This window comes from Phaethon aethereus (assembly GCF_964289735.1).
Source record: "Phaethon aethereus genome assembly, chromosome: 11".
NCBI classification, from domain to species: domain Eukaryota; kingdom Metazoa; phylum Chordata; class Aves; order Phaethontiformes; family Phaethontidae; genus Phaethon; species Phaethon aethereus.
Window position 1 is genome coordinate 11783760 of NC_138587.1, and position 21245 is coordinate 11805004.

A 21245-nucleotide genomic window follows, 5' to 3' on the forward strand; every position below is an offset into this window, starting at 1 on the left:
AATTCTTTCTTGAGCAAGCTTTCCACTAAACTCAAGTTGACCACTGATACCAATAGAAAATTTTTGTGACCAAAGTATGGAGCTCACGGGGCTTGTTCTGCACTAGTTCATGGATTTTCTTAGGTGTCAAGCGTCACCGAATCAACTGAATATTTTCTTTCTCAAGCTTACCTTTGATTACAAGAAATATAACAAGCTACTAGAGTCTGACAGGTCCTGACCTTTGCTCATGCAATTACACAAATACACAACCACATGTCAATCCTAACCACAAGGCTTTGGATGCTGATTTTGGAGAAAACAAGTCCAAGGCAGCTGCCTGAAACACCACCACCTCCAACCTCCCTACCAGGAGCCATGTGGCACTTACAAGGAGCCAGGAGAGTTTTCAAGGCTTCCTTGGAGGAGCCACAGTCCAGGATTTTGTCATTACTTTCCCTCTTCCACCACTCCCAATTTAGAAAAGGCCATTTGGACACCCTGGCAGGTTGGCTTACAGACGATTTGCAGCCTAGGAATAGAAGCAATGTCTTCACTTGTGTGTGTGCATATGAGGGTGAAAGATTTCATCTACTAGTCTACTTAAACACAGATTTATTTTTTTTTATTGAAAGTGAGCAACTTCCACTGAATCTCCTGGAAATGATGTCAGGGTCATCTTTCTTCCAAGTGTACTTGAGCTGCTTAACTAACTTTTCCACTCCATTCAATACACAGCTTATTTAACATTTTATATACATTATGCCTCCATGAGTGATCCTGTAGTGACCGCAAGACATGGAAGGTAATAATCAGTTGTTCAAAAACGTTCAAATCCTCCCGCGCATGGAATTTTGCCATTGACGCAACAAGTGGGAGCTTTGAACCCAAGTGTGACAAGCACAACCTCAACGAAACTGTAAGTCTCCTCAGCAAATAAAAACAGACCGGGAGGAGACTTCTTGTAAAAGGCCTATCGAATGGAAATGTCCATGTGTCTCCAGATCTACTTGACTTGTCTAACGCTGAGACAGAGAAGAGGAACCAGGAGTATCTGCAGTTGAGAAAGGAGGATACACACAGGACTGAAAAGAGCTGCAGAAGATGCTATCCTGACGGTGACATTAAAGGCTCTGCTGATGGTTGTTGGGGATTTTTTGGTGCTTACAGCAACTGTAAGGCTGCACCTTTTTTGTTTTGTTTTGTTTTGTTTTGTTTTCCTCTTTTCTTCCTCTCCCCAAGAACAGCAGCAAAAATCAGCTTTGCTGAGCAATTTCAGTCAGACCATTCCTAACTCCCCTCCACTCCAGGAGCTGCACTGCTGCTGCGGGGTGACCACCAGTGGTGTTCTAGATGGCAAATACAGCTGCTAGGCTTTTCTATTTTAATTTACAAACACAAGAACAAATCCATTGTGGACCTACTATCTCACACTTTAAAGAGGACTTTTCTAAGTGTGTGGATCTGTTTGGACCAGATGAAAAGGAAAGCTATGGATGAGAAGAAAAATGAGAACAATAACAACAACAACAAAAAACAGTCCTATTTATGAAATCATACGGCTTAAATATCGGAATACAGACTACTGGTAAAGTCCCTTACAATAGATGCCCATTCAGTGAGATTGTAACTAGTGACAGGTGAACTGAAAAAGTTTGGAAAATTGAGAAAAATAAGAAACAGGTCAGAGAATCTTGTGGGGTAAATGTTCCCCTTTACATTTCTACTATCTTTTTATTTTAGTTCAGCTGGAAATAAATACTGCTGAAAATCTGCCATTTTCAAGCCCAGAAGAACCCATGAATACAAAGATACATGAAACATGAAAAGGTGTGGGTTTTCTCTTGTTTTATTTCTGGTTTTAAACTCAGGGAATCTGGTTCTAAAGACCTCATGCCAAAACTGCACTAACTTTTCCCTGGATCCAAACCAGTTTATCTATGACTAGTCATGGTATTTTAATACAGAGTTCCTCATTTACATAAAACAGGTAAAACAGGTCACAAGTGTTTAATCAAGTAAATTAGGAAAAAAATTAGTTGTATTTGCAGTCAGAAACAGGTAGAAAGCACAGACTTTTTAAAAAAAGTATTTTTTAATAAATTTGGCAGAGAATCATGTTGAAATGCAAATTTATCATCAAGAAAAGTTCAGAAATCTGGTAATAAAAGCGTTAGGAAAAACCGAAACTGTAAAAATGTGTGTGCTCATTGGAACTCAACCCCCAGATAAAACAAGTAGAATTAATTATCCTTTTTTATTTTTTTTGGAGGGGAGGGAAGAGGGGAGAGAGGAACTGTTTTCCAGAAACAATAATTTCTTAGCTCTTCACGAGTGCCAGCCCTCCCTTGCAGTCACGCTAAAGAGCACAGCGGGGCCGGAGCAGTTTACATAGAGAACTCTTCAATGAGGTTGTTGCATATGTGTGAGACATTTTCACTTGGTACATGGAAGCGACTGATTTGAATGGCACAGTTTATATCGAAACGGGGCTGGGTTCTAGTTCTCTAGTAGTCGTACTTTGAAAGGTGTAGTATTAGCCCTCTGGTTCTTCATGCAAAGACATTCTCCACAATGTGGAGATGCTGAACACCCAGCTGACTGCTGGAGAAGCCTTTGATGTAGCCAAACCATTTGTTTGTCCCTAACTAAAGCTTGTCTCAGCTCTACAGCATGAAAGCGATGTGCAAACTGTATCTCAAATGCAGTTGTATGACAAGATATATATAAAAAATAATAATCAAGCATCAGTGTTTCATCTGCACTCACAGAAACCATTAATTTAGACCCCCTAACCTGCTACTCCCTCTTCACCCAGGCAGGTGTGCCTCTTTACTGCAGACGCTAAATGTAACTCAAAAATGAGGGTCCAAGCTGAAGCCCACTGAGAGAGTTATGTTTGATTACATTTCCTTGCCTTTGATGGTTAAAGGCTGTTTAAAAAAAAAAAAAAATTAGCTGTATGCATGTTTGTTTATTTTGGGCACATCTGATGACACTCACTGGCTCACAGAATTTCTCCATTGACCTTTGGATGGCCATTGCCACTGGCCCAGCAGGTGACATTAGATGTTTGCCAACTCCAGCTGTGGAAAAGTTTCATTTATAACTCTCATAATACAGCAACCAGAAAAAGAAAACAAACGCAACTCTGCCGTAGCTGGTTTTGTTGCTGTAACTCAGCTATCTGATGTAAAAATGTGTACAAATTCAAACTGGAAAGATTTTGAAAGTTATACATGCAGCCACTTTTTCTTTTTTCTTTTTTTTTTTTTTTTTTTTAATTTTGGTCCATCTCTTACTTTTAAATCACCCCTTTTCTGTTACAGGAAAACCAAGCTAATCAACAACTGTTTGTGCTGCTGTGGCCAATTAGTCCATGGGACAAGAAAAAAATAAAATAAAACTACTGTGTAGGAATGTTAAGAACTGGATATGTTCCTGTTTAAACGACAAACTCTGCCCTGACAGACTAAGCTGACAGCAGAATAAGCAGATGCAAACTCTGCTTTTATCAAGCATTTCCTCTAAATACCTTTGGATAGCCTAATTGTGGTATCATAAGAAGAAAAAAACTTCTCCTCTAATACAATGCCCACAAGAAAAGGCTGAGTTTTGCCAGAGAATCTGTTCCCAGCACAACCTGCTTAAGTTTAAAAAAAAAAAAAAAAAAAAGGCTTTTGCCCATGTTTTGGACAGTCTTCAGGGAGCAATTCCCCATGGAAACATCCACCTGGAGCAGGCGAAGTAGAACCCCCATTCCTACACTCCTTGTAGTGGTTTCTCTTCGCTCCCCCGTCTAACCTGGAACGGTACACAATTCCTTCTGACCAAGTACGAAACTCTTCCGTGTTACATGTTCCCTTTGCTTTAACTGAAAATCCCAAAAGCCTGTTTCTTTAGCAGATAAGATTCACAAATATGTCTGCCCCCCCAATATAAAATTACGGTTTAAGCCAATGATGGGCAAGGAACCTGGGGGCCCAGGTCCACTGCTGCTACTTAGTGCCATGGGACAAGGGACAGTGCTTTTGTCTGCTCCCGCAACAGTAACCAACACCCCCCCCCAATAAATAAATAAAGCAAATCCCGGTTACCAAACTTGGCAAAGCATTTTTGAGATACATGGATAAAAAGCACCTGTTTGCTGAGTGGTATTATTATTGTCATTACTATTATTATTAACAACGTGTCTGTTATAAATACTGGTTACACCAGGTGTAGGTGAGCGGTTTTCTTTCTCGTGTTGGGGATGACCTAGTTTGTGTTCACCTTTGGACAGTCAGAGTCCGTAGGGATTCATTTCTTTTTCTGCCCGAAAACCAAAGTCCAATAATTAACATGCAAACAAACAAGCAAGCGAACGGCTGAAGCCCCAAGAGGGCAGGGGCTGCTTTTCCCCACTCAGCCCCCCAGCACTCGCCCCTGCTGCCCCTCCCAGTTTGCAGAATTCAAGTTTACACTAGTGCCACCACACTAACATACGCTTTGCTGGAAAACTCAGGAGCAGGTACGCATCCTCCCGCCTCACACATAAACAGCAGGCATTTTACTTAAGTAAAAAAATAACCCAAAACCTAAAAAAAAAAACCCCCACAAAACCAAAAACCAAAAAAGAACCATGCCAAATCCTGCAAACGCCTTTCTACAGTCCTTCTCTCGTCTCTGTGACAGGGTCCTGGCACCGCGCTTGGGAGGGACGGCCGCAAGGCTTTTCACACCCAACTTCTCTGCCTCCCTCGCAATCTCTGCTCCAGCTGCCCGGCTATATCTTTATTCGGGGACTGTGCTAAACGTAACTGTACCCTTTCCCTAATGTGACCCTGAAGCCTGTCGTTCACCACAATCGAACCAGAGGGTGGAAATACTACACCTTTGAAAATTCTCTTGAAACAGCGTCTTTTTTCTTTATCGTATCTCTCAACAGAGCTCCTTTTGTGTGTTCTGTAGTTACCCTGCTCCCAACCATACCAGCACCTAAAATTGCTTTCTGAGACTTGAATATATTGCTGGCAAGACAATCAATTCAAGTGGTAAGGTGTATAATAGTTAGAGATAAAGATATATATATTTAAAAAAACCCAATAATAGTAAATTCCTGTAATATGTCTAGTCTGATATGAAAGCTCTCCCTCTACAGAGAGACATCTGCTGTGATTACCTTACAAAATATTAAAAAAAAACCACACACAAAAAATAACTTTCTCTGTGAGAAATAAAAATAAATCCTAGTGCAAATATAAAGCTCTGTAAACCTGGTCCTATGAGAATCTATGGTTAGTAAACGGCAGTTAAAGCAGGTTTATCCTCTCACAGAGAGAGCTCACATCATGGTTTCCACAATGATATGAGTTGGCTTGATCAATCCGCCATTTGAAGTTCCATTGGGGCAGAAGGGGGTGCCACTCTCCGTTTCTTTGGACCACCGATTCACTTCCTTGGGGGCAGCCACCGCTTTTATCCTCTGAAAGGAAGAAGAAAAGCAAAGGTGAGAAGACCAAGCGGCCCCTGCGTTTCCATGGGCAGGATGGAACGCATGGCAATCCGAGGATGGGGATGGCGGCCATCAGAGATGTGCGCGTGCCGCATGGCTCTGCAAGGACGCGGGGACCTGGGCTGTGGAACACCACGTTCAACTTTTGCTCAGCTGTGGAGCCTGACTTGACGCAGGCAACTCGGACACGAGAAGGTGTTCCCGGCGTTCTCCAGCATCCTGCGGGCTGGGCTTTCAGCACTGCAGCTGCTGCTCAGATTATATGTGTTCTCCTTCCCCATTTAGAAACAACTCTGCCTTTTAGCCCAGCCGTTCGTCGCCAAGTGGCAACTTCTATCCTACGTCTTGGTTCACAAAGGAAGAACTAAATGGCATCTGACCAGTGTTTACTCTCTTTCCCTTCCTAACATGGTCTTTGAGGAGTGTTTTGGCTACTTTTAGATTTTTCTCTCAACAGATGGTGACAATGTAGGCAGGAAAATAAACACTCATGAAAATGCTCTGGCCACAGCTGAAAAAGACCATTAACACTTGGAGGAAGAAAAATGCAAGCGTTTGTGCTCTGGGAAATGTTCTTTTTTTAATTCTATTCTCTCTTTTTTCCTAACCCGAAGTGTCCCACTTTCTCCTCCAAGAATACCCTGGGCTGCATTTAAGGCCATCTCATTAGGCAAAAACAAAACTAATCTGAAACCTTAGAAGAGAATTGCTAAGTTTCATGCTTGCCCAGTCTCTAAAAACTTTCCACTGGAAGAAAAACAAACCAGGGGAACCTGTGCTGAACTGCAAAGGGCAAGAGATCGCCTACAAATCCAAACCCGAAAGAATCTGCACTGTCAAGTCTGAATCTGACCCGAAGTTTTGCAAAGATCAGGGCAATTTGGATCCACTGTTTTGATTTGATTCATTAGGAATTAAAAAAAAAAAAAAAAAATCTAAAAAGTGAAGCCCACTGGCAGGAGGGTTTGGTTTTTATTCAGTCCCGCAGAGTGAAGGCCATGTCTGAGAACCACAAAATCCACAGGTGGATCTGAATCTCGCTGAGATCAAATGAACTCCTAGACAGCCGGGGTTGACCTAGATCTCTCTCCCTCTCTCATTTTCTCAGTGATTTGTAGGATGGGGCTTCCTTGTCCCCGTGGGCTGCAGAAGAGAGATCTGGCACCGGCGCTCGGAAGCACCCCAGTGCTTGAGCACTAGTCTGCACATGGAGGCAATGATTTGCCAAGCTAGAAACTGCACAAGTGGGATGCAAGTAAAATCACCTGGTGTTTGTTTGAGGACAGAAGGATTCATGTTTGTTCTATTTCTACATGACAGGTGATCTTTAACAGCCTTACTTGCATTCACTGCAGCAGAGGCACCCAACTTTGCCCTACCTGGAAAAAGTGGCAGTTTTCCAAGCACTGTGCTTATTTTGTATAAAACACAGCAGGTTAAAGCTCCCTTTCTTCTCTAGACAGCAAATTGGTTGCTCTTACCTCAATGAGTGACCCATCTGACTGTATGATGCGGATGACCATCACCATAGGGATGCAGATCATGGAGGAAAGGGCAAGAACCCAGCCCAGGCCAATTGCCCAGTCTGGGTATGTGTAGACCTTGTTGTAGGTCAGTGGTTTGTACTTGGCCAAAGAAAAGATAAAGCACCCCTGTGGATGAGAAAGGAAAACAAAATGAGGCTCAAAAATGCTGAAAGCAGTATGGCTCTGGTGCTACCACCAGCCCTAAGGAAGACAGGCATTGAAAGGCAGAGCTGATGCATACCATATGTATTTTAAACCAACGGGGGAATTATTCTTCCATTTAAAAAATTGAAAGAGCATCTGCATCTGCTTATAGGTAAACTGTTGTTTGACAATAGGGTGTTAAATGATGGTGCTGAACAGCTGCAATACACTGCCTGTTCTTTTTCAGGGCTCAAATATTTGCTATACATTGCAAGGAGCTTACTGGGATGTTCTTTGCAGCAAATGAAGTACTTCAAGCTGAGTGCCTGCCTCAGACTGCTCAAGTCTTTTTCTTGAAATCGCCTAGTAGTCCTACCACTTAAAGTAAGAACTACTCTTTGGAGAGCGAGTTTTCTGTGTCATGAATGTAATACTTTGCCAATCCTAAGAAAAATCCACTCAAATGTAGCCAACTGCAATTTGCCCAAGCACAGCAGAGAGCAGTCACATTAACAGCTAACATCTGAGAAGATGATGTCTTTGAGGGGTATGTTCAAGCCTCCAGTATCTCTTTGCCAATTGGTCTCTGCACGCAACAGCCTTCACTTGAAGAGAAGCAGTAAGAGGTGGCTCAGAGCTGCTATGTGGAAGACTTGAAAGAGCCCGGGTCAGTACTCACCACACAAAGAACTGGTGTGATCACAATCCAGCTCCATTTCATCCAGGGACCAGGTCTGTATCCAATCATATCCTCAATGGCATCATAAATATTATCAGCGCCTGTAATGGACAGTAAGCGCATTTATCGGAATCGAGCATATAAAAGCCATGTAAGGACTGTGGGATTACAGCTGCTTTCCCAGCCCCGCCAAGGCGTATTTAAAGGGAAGATGAGGGTGTCAGATGTATTGCTCAAATGCTTCCCATGGCTGTGAAGTTCAAGATGGTTTTCTCCTTGATGAGAAGCTCAAAGGATGGGGGACTCTCTCATCCTACACCCCCCTCTTTATTTAGATTGCAGGAGTGCAATGCTGATCCCTCCTGCCCACTCCTCTCCCCAGACTCTCCTGATCTTGCCAGGGGGATCACCATGTGAAGGACACAACAGCAGATGGGACATCTTGCTTCTACAGAAATCTGACTGATGCAAAATGAAGGCTTTGTTTGTTTTGCTTTCCTAAGGAGATGGAGTACATGGAGAATCAGGGGAATGACCAGTCCCAAGCAGCAAACATCTTCTGATCATTCCTCAGCTACTGTCTCAGGCAACTACAGAGGCTACTGTCAGACCTTAGTACTCAGCATCGCCTAAAAATAATGGGACAGAATACACTTTTCTGTCAGCTTTCTCTTTGTATTTTCTGTTTGGTTGGTTTGCCCCTTGAAGACATTGTAGCTTTGACAGGAAATTCTCTGAGAGACAAACAAGTTTTCACGGCTGGCCAAACTTTCAGCTCTCATCTCTAAACTTAACACACGTAAATGCTTAATTGTGCCTGTCTTAATTAGCAACGGAAAAATACTCATTTTTGTGTGGAAAAACACTGGAGGCTGGCTTCATCCCAGATGCAAATTTGTCTCCAAGAGGTCAGTGCTAATTTATATTAATGGCATGTGTCTGTTGCTGGGAAGAAGATTCTAGGGTGGCTGATGATTAAATGTTTTGCTAGCAAAATTGTCACTGACTCATCAAAAGGTATTAGATGAAAGGATTCTCACTTACCATAAACCCAGGCTACAGCAATACATTCAAAGAATGCAACCCACAAAAGGCATACACCACTAGCTGCATAGTAGTCAAAGAGTTGAAAAACATACATGCCACCCTGTAAAAGAGAGACACAATGGATTAGGATCCAACGGGAAAAAAACCCTGAATACTTCAGGCCCAGCTCCCAGTTAAGATCGACCAACATATCTTAATGATTGCTGTCTAACAAGAAGTAGTATCAAGCAAGTAGGTAAGGTAAATATTTGGCATTACCTTCCCCAGGGAATATGCATGTTTACTACAGGAAGCATTCCAAACAAGACGACGATTAAACAAAATTAAGCCACTTAGTATAATCTACTGAGACACTTAAATCTTTCCTTCTTAGAAGTATTTTAGGATGAGCATTTATAGAAACAAATGATGTAAAGAAATGATAGGTCACCTCCTAACATTAACAGCTCCAAAATACTAAAAATGGAAGTCAGTTCATCAGGAGGGTCCTCATTTACGAATTGAGTGGAAGGACTTTTTTCATGAGAATAGTTCATTTCTTTCTAACTCTCTTTATTCAGATTATGCTGCTAGACTCTCTGCTGTCACTACCCTGAACTGTATATACCTGCACTTCTACTTGAAAAAACGTGTTTGTTAGGCACCTCTGTTGCAGGTGCTACTTTAATTCCCACAGTTGTGCTCTTCGAGCTGTTTTTAAAATCTGGCTTGGATTTTATTTTGGAGATAAATATCACAACAGTGCAGCCACCGGAACATATTCCCATCTTGTTTATACTAGAATAAATCCAGGGGTATTTAATACATTCAGATCTGTGTAACCAAGATAAAAATCTCTTTCCCTGCATGCACTGGATGGATTCTTAATCTGCTCTGCTGAAGGTTCCCAATGAGTTTCATCATTTGGAGCCAGATGTCAATATTCATATTCATGTTGATTAGTACCTGAGATCAGGTTGAATTTAATGAGATTTCATTTCTCTGTTCCTCTGACTGCAAAGGGGGACACTACGTAGCTCCCTTTCAAACTGCTTTCAGATCTAGGGATGAAAGATGCTCTGTAGATCTGAAGAGCACCGCTCCTCTGTGTGGCTAGTTCCATGCAGCCTCATTCATAGCTAAAATTGGTCTGAAAACTGGCTAAACAAGAAGGCAATTCCCAGCACTGGTGCTACTTACCTCAGTCACCATAGTTAGTCCCAGAAGATAGCTAAGGAAACATACTATAGCGATGAAGATTTCCCGTCGGTAACCCTTCCTTAGGAAGGATGGGTGCAGATCAACTAATGACGTGATCTGTCCTTCAACTTCAACAAACTAAAGGGGAAAAACAACAACAAAGAAACATGACTTGAAAATTACCCGCCATGCATTTTATCTGGGCTCACACTTGAACAAACGCTCCATAGCAACACCCCAACCGTACTCTGTGGCAAAATGCTGCTCTGAATAAATAAATCAGAAGCCATTCCTTTGTAACCCAGAGGTTGAAGCGTGGGGGTAGTTTTCAGGTTGAAACAAGCTTTCAGAATTGATGTTCATTTCCTAGCAGCCTTTCGAACTACCAAAGGGGCTCTGTAAATGCAAGTGCAAGGATAAAGGAACTTAATTTGATGACAGGAGGGCACTCATGTGGCTTTTATGTTGTAGCTGTTGCAGATGAATACATGATGTATGCTAGAAAAGAGGCAGAGAGAAAGCACTCAAAAAAGCCCACGCTAGGAGAGTACCTCCCAGCCTTTTTTTTGTGTGCCAGAAAACCTCACGGGTACTAGTTAGGTTAATTCCACAATTGGATATAATTCTACTCTTGGATTTGCTAGTGAAAATCCAGCCAAGGGAAAGCAGACTTTGATGTGAAATAACAGCACTTCTTGACTGAACTTGTCTTTTCTGAACCTGTGAGCAGAGTACCTCTGACTGAGGCTCTGGGGCACTCCTGCAGCAATAATGGAGCTGTTGATACAGTCCCCATGCAAAGATTTGGTAAACTGTTTGCATGTGTAAACGAAAAATGAAGCTCTGAATAGATGAGCTAAAAATCTTCCTTTATCTAGCTTCATGATAACTGTATTTGTACTTACTCGCCATTGAAAGACTACATGCAAGAAATGTAACTTGACTTAACCAAATATCCCAAATTGGATTTGAACAAAAGTTCAAAGTTAAATTGAGAACCATATGCATTTCAACCACAGAGAAAAGTGACTATTGAACTCCCCCCAAACAAATCCAAAGAAGTGATCATTCAGCTGATCTGTACTTTCAGCCTGGCAAGGTACAAAAGCACCAAGTTCACTGAAGGCATGAGGATACCATGGAGAACCAAGGCTGCCTCTGTAGAAATGATCTTCACTTTAAGTGGACACATCATCTTATAACTAATGAGTTATCACGGGGAGTCTACGAAATAATGTTATTTCAAGAAAAGCTACCCTTTCCTACCCAGTATCTATATTGCTCTTACAGGGCCCAGAAGTACCCTGTAACAGCTCTACTCTCTTTGACCGCAAGCTGAAGCTCCGTTTTGGAAATACCGACTGTCCCACAAACACTCCACCGGATTTTGTTGCCTCCTGCCTTGTTACCTTGACTTCTGTAAAACTGGTTTTCTTTTTAAATGCAACCCTTTCCTTTGGGCTGATTTGATCTTAAACTGCTCTGGCATTCCAGAAACCTGCTTGACTGCACTCCAAAAAAACAGAGGGGTGGAGGAGAGAAATTAAGCGCTCCAATTAGTTTTAATCATTCTACGCAGTGAGGAGCTTTTTTAAATTACTAGACAGCTTCCAATTTGCATAAGCACAGGGTTGCTGAACCACGGCATTGGGCACTTTTACATTTACTTTGGAATGATCGAAAGTTGCACACTGGAGTTCAAAGATTAAGCCGTAAAGAGCAATTTAGGACAAATGGAATATGAAAAATGTAAAAGATTAAGTATACAACAACTGGCTAAAAATCCATTTACAGATCTCTCCTCATACGAGAGAACATTTAGCCTAAAAGAACATTTCATCCTTACCAATTGGGTTTTTATAAGCTTAGTGACTTTCCATTTGAGTGCAGAAAGCTGCCCGTCGCCCTGAAAACTTATTTTGGCAAACAGTACCTGGTCACCCATGTTTCCTTGTAAGTGGACTACCTAGAAATGATTTACAGGTTCGTTTGAGGTATTTAGCCCAACATTCCTACAAGCAATCACTGGGAAAATAACCTAATTTCTTGGACTGAGCTTTTTGATTTTTTTATGCTCACTAATTAATAGCAGTGTGTGCTACATAATTAGTACAGCTGGAACCCAAGATGTTTTCTGGCCAGTTTGGAGGTACTGAATGTGCACTGGTGAAAGTCATGGGGATCCCACATTGCTCAGCAGCTGCCAGTCTAAGGCCACTGAAAAAGGCTGCGTTTTTTTCCTCTGACTGTTCATGAAGCCACCCTGGCTATACTGTACAAAACATCTTGTGCTTTTTGTGCCTTCCGATGTCTTAGCTTTTTTTTTTGGCACTTGACAACTATCAAAGCCTGTATTCCTAGTAGTTAGTCAGTCTTACAAAGCGTTTTAATGATGGGGTATACACACCGCAGGTGATCACAATGGCACAAAGTACTCTGTGGAACAGGACTGCTGTCATCTGTTGTTTTAAAATGATTAAGCTCATTTCCAAAGCAGGAAAATACCGCCCCGTGACCAAAAGGTGGTATTTTGTGGCCAGACTGGGACTGATATTTAGGCTAGGGAGTACTGCCCTAGTCTTGTGGACTCCATTAACTCCCAATGACACAGACTTATTCAGCAACATCACACCATGAGTTGACAGTCATAGATTAATCAAAGGCAGCCCCGGCACTAAAAAGCAACCCAGATGAATTCCTCTTGAGCAGCATTAGAGGCATTCTCTTCTTAACTCCTGCCTACAAAGCCAGCTTTTCTCAGTCAGCAGTGCCAAGATGAAAAGCCACACATCTCTTACCCATCGTACTAACCTGGCTATCCAGTCCAAGCAACAGAAGCATAATAAAAAAAAGGATTGCCCAAAAGGTGGGCAGCGGCATCATGGACACAGCTTTGGGGTAGGCAATGAAGGCCAGGCCTGGACCTAGAGAAAGAGAAAACAGGAAAGGGGGAAGGGAAGGGAAGAGAAATAGTAAGTACCAGCTCTTTGGTAAAGGTAGCCACACTCAAATGCAGGAATGCCTGGTTCCGTTCAGATAAATCCAAACGCGGCTGGAAATACCAGAAGTGAAACAGTTTGGCTCTTTTATCTGAAATCGAAGCACGCATGACTACAGCAGAAACCACAGGCAAACCCCCGAGGCCATTGCTAACAGATCACCAGTTTTAACATGTCTCAAACATGCCAATCATGGAGGTGGTCCTACGCCTGCCCCCATGGACACAGGGCAGAATTGGGGGCCGGGGGGGAGAAGGGGTGACCCAGGGGAATGGCAGAATCCCACTGCTAGCCCACATGGTCACGATGAAGATGATGATGATGAAACTCTTTTGCATGCAGGGAAGGGGACCCTGCTCCAAACATTCCCCGGGATCTTCGCTAATGCAACCACTGCCTCCCTCTGTGTGCAACCTCCAAACCCAGCACGGCTTTTCTAGAGCAGGGGTTGCGCTCCGGGAGCCTGCTCCTTTGCTTCTGCACACCCTCACCCCTGCACTGAAGTGATCAGGCTACTCCTAGTTATATCAGCTGTGGTCCCTGAAAAAAATGCCTCCTTGCTGTTAGGAACTGCTGGCGTGTAAAAACGCTGTGTGTAAAATTGCTTCCCCACGCTGACACATCACCTGCCCCTCGCCAGCCAGCCTAGGCAGACCTGCCACGGCGACGCTGAACGCGACCGGCGCCAGCCCCGACCGCAGAACGACTGCAACAGGCTGGGGCCAAGCGCCTGGCTTCTCCGCTCGGGAAACCAGAGCCTCGTGCGCGAGCGCTCGGCTCCAGACTGGGCCTCGTCTGCGCCGTGGACCAGACGGCACCTCACTCGTACCCCCACGCCGAGCGCGCGCGCAGCGCTCTCGCACGCTGATCCCCAAAGGCGCTCCCACCTGGCGCTGGTGCTACTGCTTACGAGAGCTTTTGTCGAGAGGGACAGAGCCCTCTCCAAGTGGGAGACAGGAACACTGGGAAGCCAGCGTTTACGGCAGGCTCTCCAAGTGGCTGTAGAAATTTGGTGAAGCTTCTGAGGGCAGATTTAAATTCAGATTAAACCCAGGAATGCCTGGCTCGTCTGCTTGGTTGCTTTAAGGAGCCTTGAAAACTGGCATTTTCCAGGATTTTCAAGTGGATTCAAGTAATTTTCAAAGGGAAAAGGAATTTTTTTAAACTGCTGCAGTGCGGGGGCAGAAATCTTATCTCTGATCTGTACAGAAAAATCTCTAACGCTGCTCTTCCTACCTCCCACTTTTCCTTTCCAGTAAGAAAGATGGAAAAAGAAGCAAGAGAAAGAGGTAAAAAAAAAAGATGACTTTTTTTCAAACTAAAGAAAAAACTTTAAGTCACTGAAAATACTTCAACGGAAATAAATACAAATTAGCCAACAATTGAGCAACTAATTTTATTTAAAATGAAACACAACTAAGATTTTATACGACAGAAGATACCAAAAAATTGGTGAATGTCTCAAATTTTGGGGGGTGTTGCTTTTTTCCCCCTAATTCAGTGGATACAGTAGATCCTCCCTGAGGGAGAACTGCTATCATATGGCATTTGCAGCTGATCTGTGCCATTGATGAGACAGATGCAAAGCTGCTCTCCTCAAAACTTGCTGCAGTTCTGTATGCTTTGGCCAGGGAAACTGTCCTTGCACTGTGATACCGGTTAATACCAAGTGCCCTAAGCCCTGCTCTAGCTGTGATTTCCCTTTGAAACTAAGCATTGAAATATAAAGAGAAAAGTCCATGTGAAAGAAAATGTTCCTGGCATCCCCTCGACTGTACATAAATAATCTAAAAGCGTATTTAGTTTGAAACTCTGTTGCTCTGAAGGGTGTCTTGCAAAAGTGAAGCACTTGTGGCTGCTATCAAGAGATAATTAGGACTGTCACAACCCCATCCCACTCGCTGGCCGTTCGCCGGCAAAGTGCCACAGCAGGGCTGGAGATGTGCCCCGGGAGCAGAGCTCTGTGCCGGCAGGGACCAGGCAGGCGTCAGGAAACCCAAGGCACTATAGTCAGGCCTGCCTAATCTGAATCTGTTTGCAACCGGATTTTAAAAAAAGGCAGATCTTGTTCTGTTTTAACACTGCTACAAATCGCGCAGGCGGTGGAGTGTTTCTGCCAGCCAAACAGACGCAGCACAGATTAGACAGGACTCACTACAGCTGTGTTGGGCCTCCGCTGCTTTCCCTTCTCCCTTTAAAAGCGTTTCTGAAAAAAATCAAGCGCTACTTATTAGAAGTTTCCTTTCACTGAGAAGTCAAAGGGGTCTAGTGCAACTGCTGTGCGAGCCTGAGCCTGCGAAGCGGGAGCCACCCCTCGCTGACGAGGGTGTCCCGGGCACCTCGCACCGAGGCTGAATTTGGCACAGGCAAAAAATGTGGCCATGAGATTCTGCTGTCAGCAAATTTGCTGATGTTCCCTTGGCTGGCAGCAGGGCAAACAAGGAAACAAACGGTGTCACCCACAGGACAGGAGGGATTTAACTTGTCGGGCGGAGATGGAGGAGAGCAGGAGGTCTTGGCCCCATGGACAACATCCTCTCCCCACCTTTTCCCTGACCCAGGGGAGCGGCCCTGACCTTGTGTCATAAGAAACCGAAAAAGGCAAGGCCGAAAAAAAAGGCTCCAGCGCCTGCTGCATGTCTCTGTGCTGAGAAGTCGGCAGCGGGGCGGCAGCAAGAGCTTCCCCCCACGGCCGCGCGCGGGTCCTGGGACCCTCCGTCTGAGTGGGGCCAAGTGGTCGCCAGTGGCTCTGTGCTTCACCTCTGCTCTGAAAGGCAGCGAGGAAGCCCATGGGAAGTGGTTTGGTAATTTTGGATAATTTTGGTAATGTTTACTGTCATGTAAAAACGTCCCTTGGGATTTAGCCGAAGACCAGCCAGTGACAATGGGCAACGCACTGAACAGTGAGACGGCTGCAATCTCTGGCCATTAGGGATGAATTTAAATAAAGTAGAAGGAAGCAAAAGCAAAATATGCAAGAAACGGAAAACCAAGTTCGGAAGCTAGTAAGTGCCCTCGTTATCCCTATAATAAGCTATAAAATTCCTCCTTTAAAAAAATTCTTTTTAAGCTGTTGATGAAAAAATGCTATGTAAACACTAAGTCTGTTAGTTAACTGGTACTTAAACATTAGTTAACAATTCAGTGTTACTATAAAACCGTTTCATTATAAAAATGTCAAACAGGAATATAGCTGCCTGTTTATCAGACATCTAAGAAAAAAAAAATAGAATAAATATTTACCAGATAAAAACGTAATGTGGAAATACTTAAAAATGCTACTCTAGGAACTGATCCACCTACATATTAAAAAAAAAGGGGGCTATTTATGATTAATTCAATAGGATTATTCCCTTGCTTCCTGTTTAAAAACAAAGCAATCAATCTCCAATCAAAATAAGCATTATGGCCAAGACTGTTAACTAATTACACTTGCGAGAGGTATGCCAATTGTAGCCACCCAAGAATCCAGCGGTGCCTCCAGTGTCATTAGTTTTTCATTAGCCCTTGCGAAGTGAGATATTTTTCTTAAAGACTTAACTCCCAGAGCCATGTGGTCAGAAGATACATTGACTTTTTAATAGCATGTTTGGAAAGGAAAGCTTTCAAATACTATGCAGATGAATTAAAATTGCTCAAAAAAATCAGAAATGCCAAAAGTGCACTCAGGTGACATTGTTATTACTTGAATCTGATTAGCTTTAAGTCTCAGGGCTGTCGAGGCCCGACTCACTAGTTTTGAACGGTAATTCCCATCTAATCTGTCTGTTCTACATGAAAACACATGGTTCCAGCTGCCCTCACGGATAAGACATGCACAGAGGAAAAAATGTCATCTGTTTTGTCTGATTTGTCATACATTCAGATGCTATGAGGATTTAGCCTTCTCCAGCTGCAAGTGCGTAGCTTAATGTTAATGGGAAGAACACGTCTGAAATAAGGGAGGAACCTAAGTTCAGAATGGACTTCTCACAGTTCTGTCAACCTCACCCTGAAGCTACAGAGGACAAATGCAGGATTGCAACAACTAGAGTTCCTGTGGACGAAACGGTCCACACAACCCAGGAGATGGAGTTCTCCAACTTCTCTTGCCTTTCAGAGAGACTTGGGAATATATGTGTGTATGTCCCTTCAAAAGGCCAAGGCAATATTCACAGCGCTCTGCTGTGAGCAAGCAAAACTAAGCTATGAAAAATACATAAATACTGGCAATTTGCATTTGAATGAAAATAAAGGTAGTCTGAAAAGAAGGATGGAACACATTTTTGAGTCAATGACATTCTGGACCCTAGACAATGGAGTGGTTATCTTAACTCTAATCTCAACTCAAATGGATTAGCACCCTCTAGGAAATGTGTTTGCTGCCCTGTTAATCAAGACAGAGTAAACAATACAACCCCAGCTAACCCTCGCTGCTCTAGATGAAAGCCCAAATCAACAACGTGCTTATTTTTCTGGAGATTATGGGAAATCTTGTTCTGTTTTTATTGCGTAGACGTTAGCTGATTGAGTCTGCAGAACTTTGCTCACACGCTAGGCGGCAGTGCCCACCACCACTGCCACCAATACCATCGTACCTGACTCTGCCACATCAGCAATGTTCACCCCTTGCTCTTGTGCCATGAAGCCCAGGACGGAAAAAATTGCGAAGCCAGACACAAAACTGGTACCACTGTTCAGGCATCCCAGCAGCAAACAGTCCCTAAGTCACACATATGTCATGGAGCAAGTTAATTAAAAAAAAATTAACCCATTGTCCCTACTTTATTTACATCATTTAGCTAAAACACTAAACCCCCTTGGATGGAAACTTGCCTATAGCAGTTGTATTTGTACTTGTTGTAGCTCCCCAGGGAAGTCATTGCTCCTAAGCAGATTGCATACGAGAAGAAGATTTGTGTCCCTGCATCTATCCAGACCTAAAGGGAAAGACAGAAAGACTGTTACTACCGGCATCGTTGCATTGCAACACTCAACGCAAACACACAGTTCAAACTATGCAAAATCAACAAAATAATTGTTTCCATTGAGGGTGATAGCTAAAGGATCAGGGAGAGAGGGAAAGAGAACATTACATTTGCAAGTTTGGCTTTTATAGGGAAAAGAAAATTGTTAGCGTCAGAGCCCACAAGAACTTCATCTCTACAACAGTTCCCATATCCCCTCCCAAGAGATGCTCAGTATTTCTAGTTTCTTAGTCATTCAGCTGATCCTTCCTGTTGGCGCAACAATAAACGTGTTTCAGTGCAATAGGAAATGCAGAAGTATTTATAATATTGCTCATTTCTGTTGTAACTCATTTCTGTTAGAATCAGCTGACAGAGTCACTAAAATGAAGATCTGAAAAGCTTGAGAAACAGGTTTGTGTATTTGGTTTGTTTATTTTTCTAGCTTTCTAGCTGGTTTTATATCTGTTCAAATGCAAGATAAAAAGCCATAGGGGTGGGGGGAAAACAAGCAAAATACAATGCACTTTTTAAGAGACATATCTGATCTCGGTCTCATGATTCCGTCTCCCCATTACACTAAAAAAACATATACAGAGTGAAATAACAGCACACTGCTGACTTCTCGGTTAGTAAATACATAGCAAGCTATCAAGATGCATGCATTGAATCCCATCTGTTGACTTCTTTCTGCTAATGCAAGTCTGCTAACACCAGTAGAAGCCACCAAGGAGTCTGAGTAAGTGAGAATTAAGGCTGTGGACCATTACCTCCTCCCACCCACCACCACTTTTGCCCCTTGCTGACTGGTGTCTCCTCAGAGATAATGCCTTTGCTAGACTGTGGGAGGGGGCCCGCCAGCTCGCGTGAATCTCTTCTACATTATCGGCTGGTGCTGTGGGCTTAGGGCTAATAGTAGTGCATAGAATTTATAGGGTCCCATAAAAGAAGATTCATTCATAAACTATGTCTCCTGTGAAGAGGGTGTCCTGTATAAAGAGGGCAAGACTAGAGAATGAACCAAATTTCCACAATGTTTCTTTCAATCACATTTTTCCTACTTAAGTTATTTAGCTATCGCTGGAGTTTTATTTTAACCAAATAATCATCAGAAAGAAATAGGAGAGATGTTATTCCCTCTCACTGTGACCAACATTTTGTTATTTTCAAAGATCCTTTCTTTTTCTTGGGGGGGGACACGGGACAGTGTTCCATCCCTCCCCCCCCCCCATTTCTCACGTGACCACTACTGGTTGAAATGATGCTGGTCTGCTCAAGTGTTGCATAGTCGCACCCTGTGAGCACAGACAGGAATCTTTATCTAATCACAGCCTATACAGAAAGAATAAGCCTAGCTCCCACTAGCCAGGGCTAAGCGAACCATAGTTCCTGTGCCTCAGAAAGCATTTTTCACCAACTTTGCATGAATTTCCATTCTTCTATTATTTTATTCACTGCTTTCCCAATCTCCTCCTATTGAGCCGTGGGAGCTAAGTGACACCGGTACTCACAGTTGTCGCTTGTTGTTCCATCTGTGAAGCTCACGTGTCTCTCCTTTGAAACTAAAGACTATCCTCATTAAAAAAATGCATCTCCCTTACCTTACCAACAAGAAAGCTGAGATTGTATAACGGGACAGAGTCTACAGCCTCAGAGTCCTTTGACACAAAAAAAAATACACACGCATACACACACACATACACATGGAAAGATGCATTAACATGTATAACAGTGACCTTCTCAAGCAGATCTCTGGAAAATATAACCCAGCATTAATGTTCATACCATATTTGAACCTGTAAAGACTGTGGGGGAAAAAAAATCTATTGCCATTACATGACCACCATCGCCCTCCACCATCCCCCTTTGCGTAGGAAATCGTCCCACTCCCCACTCCTGGTTCTGTACCTGTGGGTCAGCTAAGCGTGAGATATCAGGATAAAGATAAAACTTGATGCCTTCTGCAGCTCCAGGCAGGGTCACACCACGAATGAGTAGAACAAGGAGCATGATGAATGGGAACGTGGCAGTGATGTACACTACCTGGCAATAAAAAAAAAAAAAAAAAAGGTAATGTTTAGCCTGTGGCAGTGAACGCTACACCTCCAGAATCAAGAGAGATGTAACAATGGGAATTCAAAGCCCCTTCGTAACTAAAAGGACCTGACCTGAGTTTCTGTATCTACTTTTATTTTAATATTTTTACCAGCTTATTGCTTTAGGCCTGGAGGCAACGCAGGGTCATTGACCTGTGCAGAGCCCCCCAGACAGTGGTCAACATCACTCAGGCAGAGAACACGCAGGATTCTATACAAGTCAAGAGTTTCGTTAGAAATTCTGCCTTTGCCCTGTTTGTCCTCCTCACATGACAAGTGCACCTCTGCCAGGGAAGCTGCAGAGATTTCCTCGCTGAGGGCGCCTGAAGCATTACCTCATTCTTCATTTGAACTTAAAAACTGCAAACTGTTTCGCAAGCTCTGCTGCTACCTCTAACTTTGCTGTGCAGCCTCACTACTGCTCCTACAGGCAATTTCACAAGGCACTCCTTCCAGAGGTGGTCCGTGCTCCTGTGTCTCCCTTCCCATCGCCCTGAACGCATGAAGCCCTTCAGGTTGGCATCAGTCTCAACAGTGGTAATTTCCAGTCCCATCACTTCATTCTCGCCCTTGCTGCCTATTCAGCAACATCATTATTGGAAACTAAGGCTCTATTCATCCAGTTTGAGAATATGTCTTCATTATCTTTAACCTCTATTCCCACTCTTTTTGAATAACAGCCTACTTCTCTTGTTATCTTCTCATTCATTTGATGAAAAAGCCCTTTGCTTTAATCTCCAGCGTGAGGGTTAACTGAGCTTGCACTTGGACAGTTCTATCTTTAGACCCCCACTTTTTGACCTCTAACATTTTGTTTTCTTTGCTCATCAGTGCTTTCTCTCATTTTTTATATCACTGCTGTGTTACAGTCAAGAATCACTACTGTCCAGGACAGGGCGTTCTTTCATGGAGTCAGATGACACCCCCAGGTAATTGCAGTTTGCTGCCATGAGATAAAATGTATTTTTGTTTTCCAGAATTTGTTTAACTACAGCAAAGCTCCCGGGATGCACCATTCTTCTTCTTAAGTGTGTCCTGTGAGAATAACGAGCAGAACTCAAAGCCTGCATTGCCATAATAATTCACAGAGCCGGACTGATTTCATAAAATGAAAGGAAATCTTTTCACATGCATCCTCTTTAATTCTCTCCTTGAA

General features: G+C 43.2%; 1 protein-coding gene across 1 annotated transcript in view; it reads right to left on the reverse strand.

Annotated features, from left to right (window-relative positions):
- Positions 1–2208: 2208 nt before the first annotated feature.
- SLC6A6 (solute carrier family 6 member 6) overlaps positions 2209–21245 on the reverse strand; it is a 30981-nt gene continuing 11944 nt past the window's right edge. Inside the window, exons 5-13 of the mRNA XM_082004673.1 lie at positions 19902–20036; positions 17863–17966; positions 17625–17749; positions 12860–12972; positions 10049–10186; positions 8867–8969; positions 7823–7923; positions 6955–7125; positions 2209–5443 (exon numbers count right to left, since the gene is read on the reverse strand). Of these exons, the coding sequence (XP_081860799.1) occupies positions 5303–5443; positions 6955–7125; positions 7823–7923; positions 8867–8969; positions 10049–10186; positions 12860–12972; positions 17625–17749; positions 17863–17966; positions 19902–20036 (1131 nt within the window). The 3' untranslated portion in view covers positions 2209–5302. The remainder of the gene's footprint in view (positions 5444–6954; positions 7126–7822; positions 7924–8866; positions 8970–10048; positions 10187–12859; positions 12973–17624; positions 17750–17862; positions 17967–19901; positions 20037–21245) is intronic.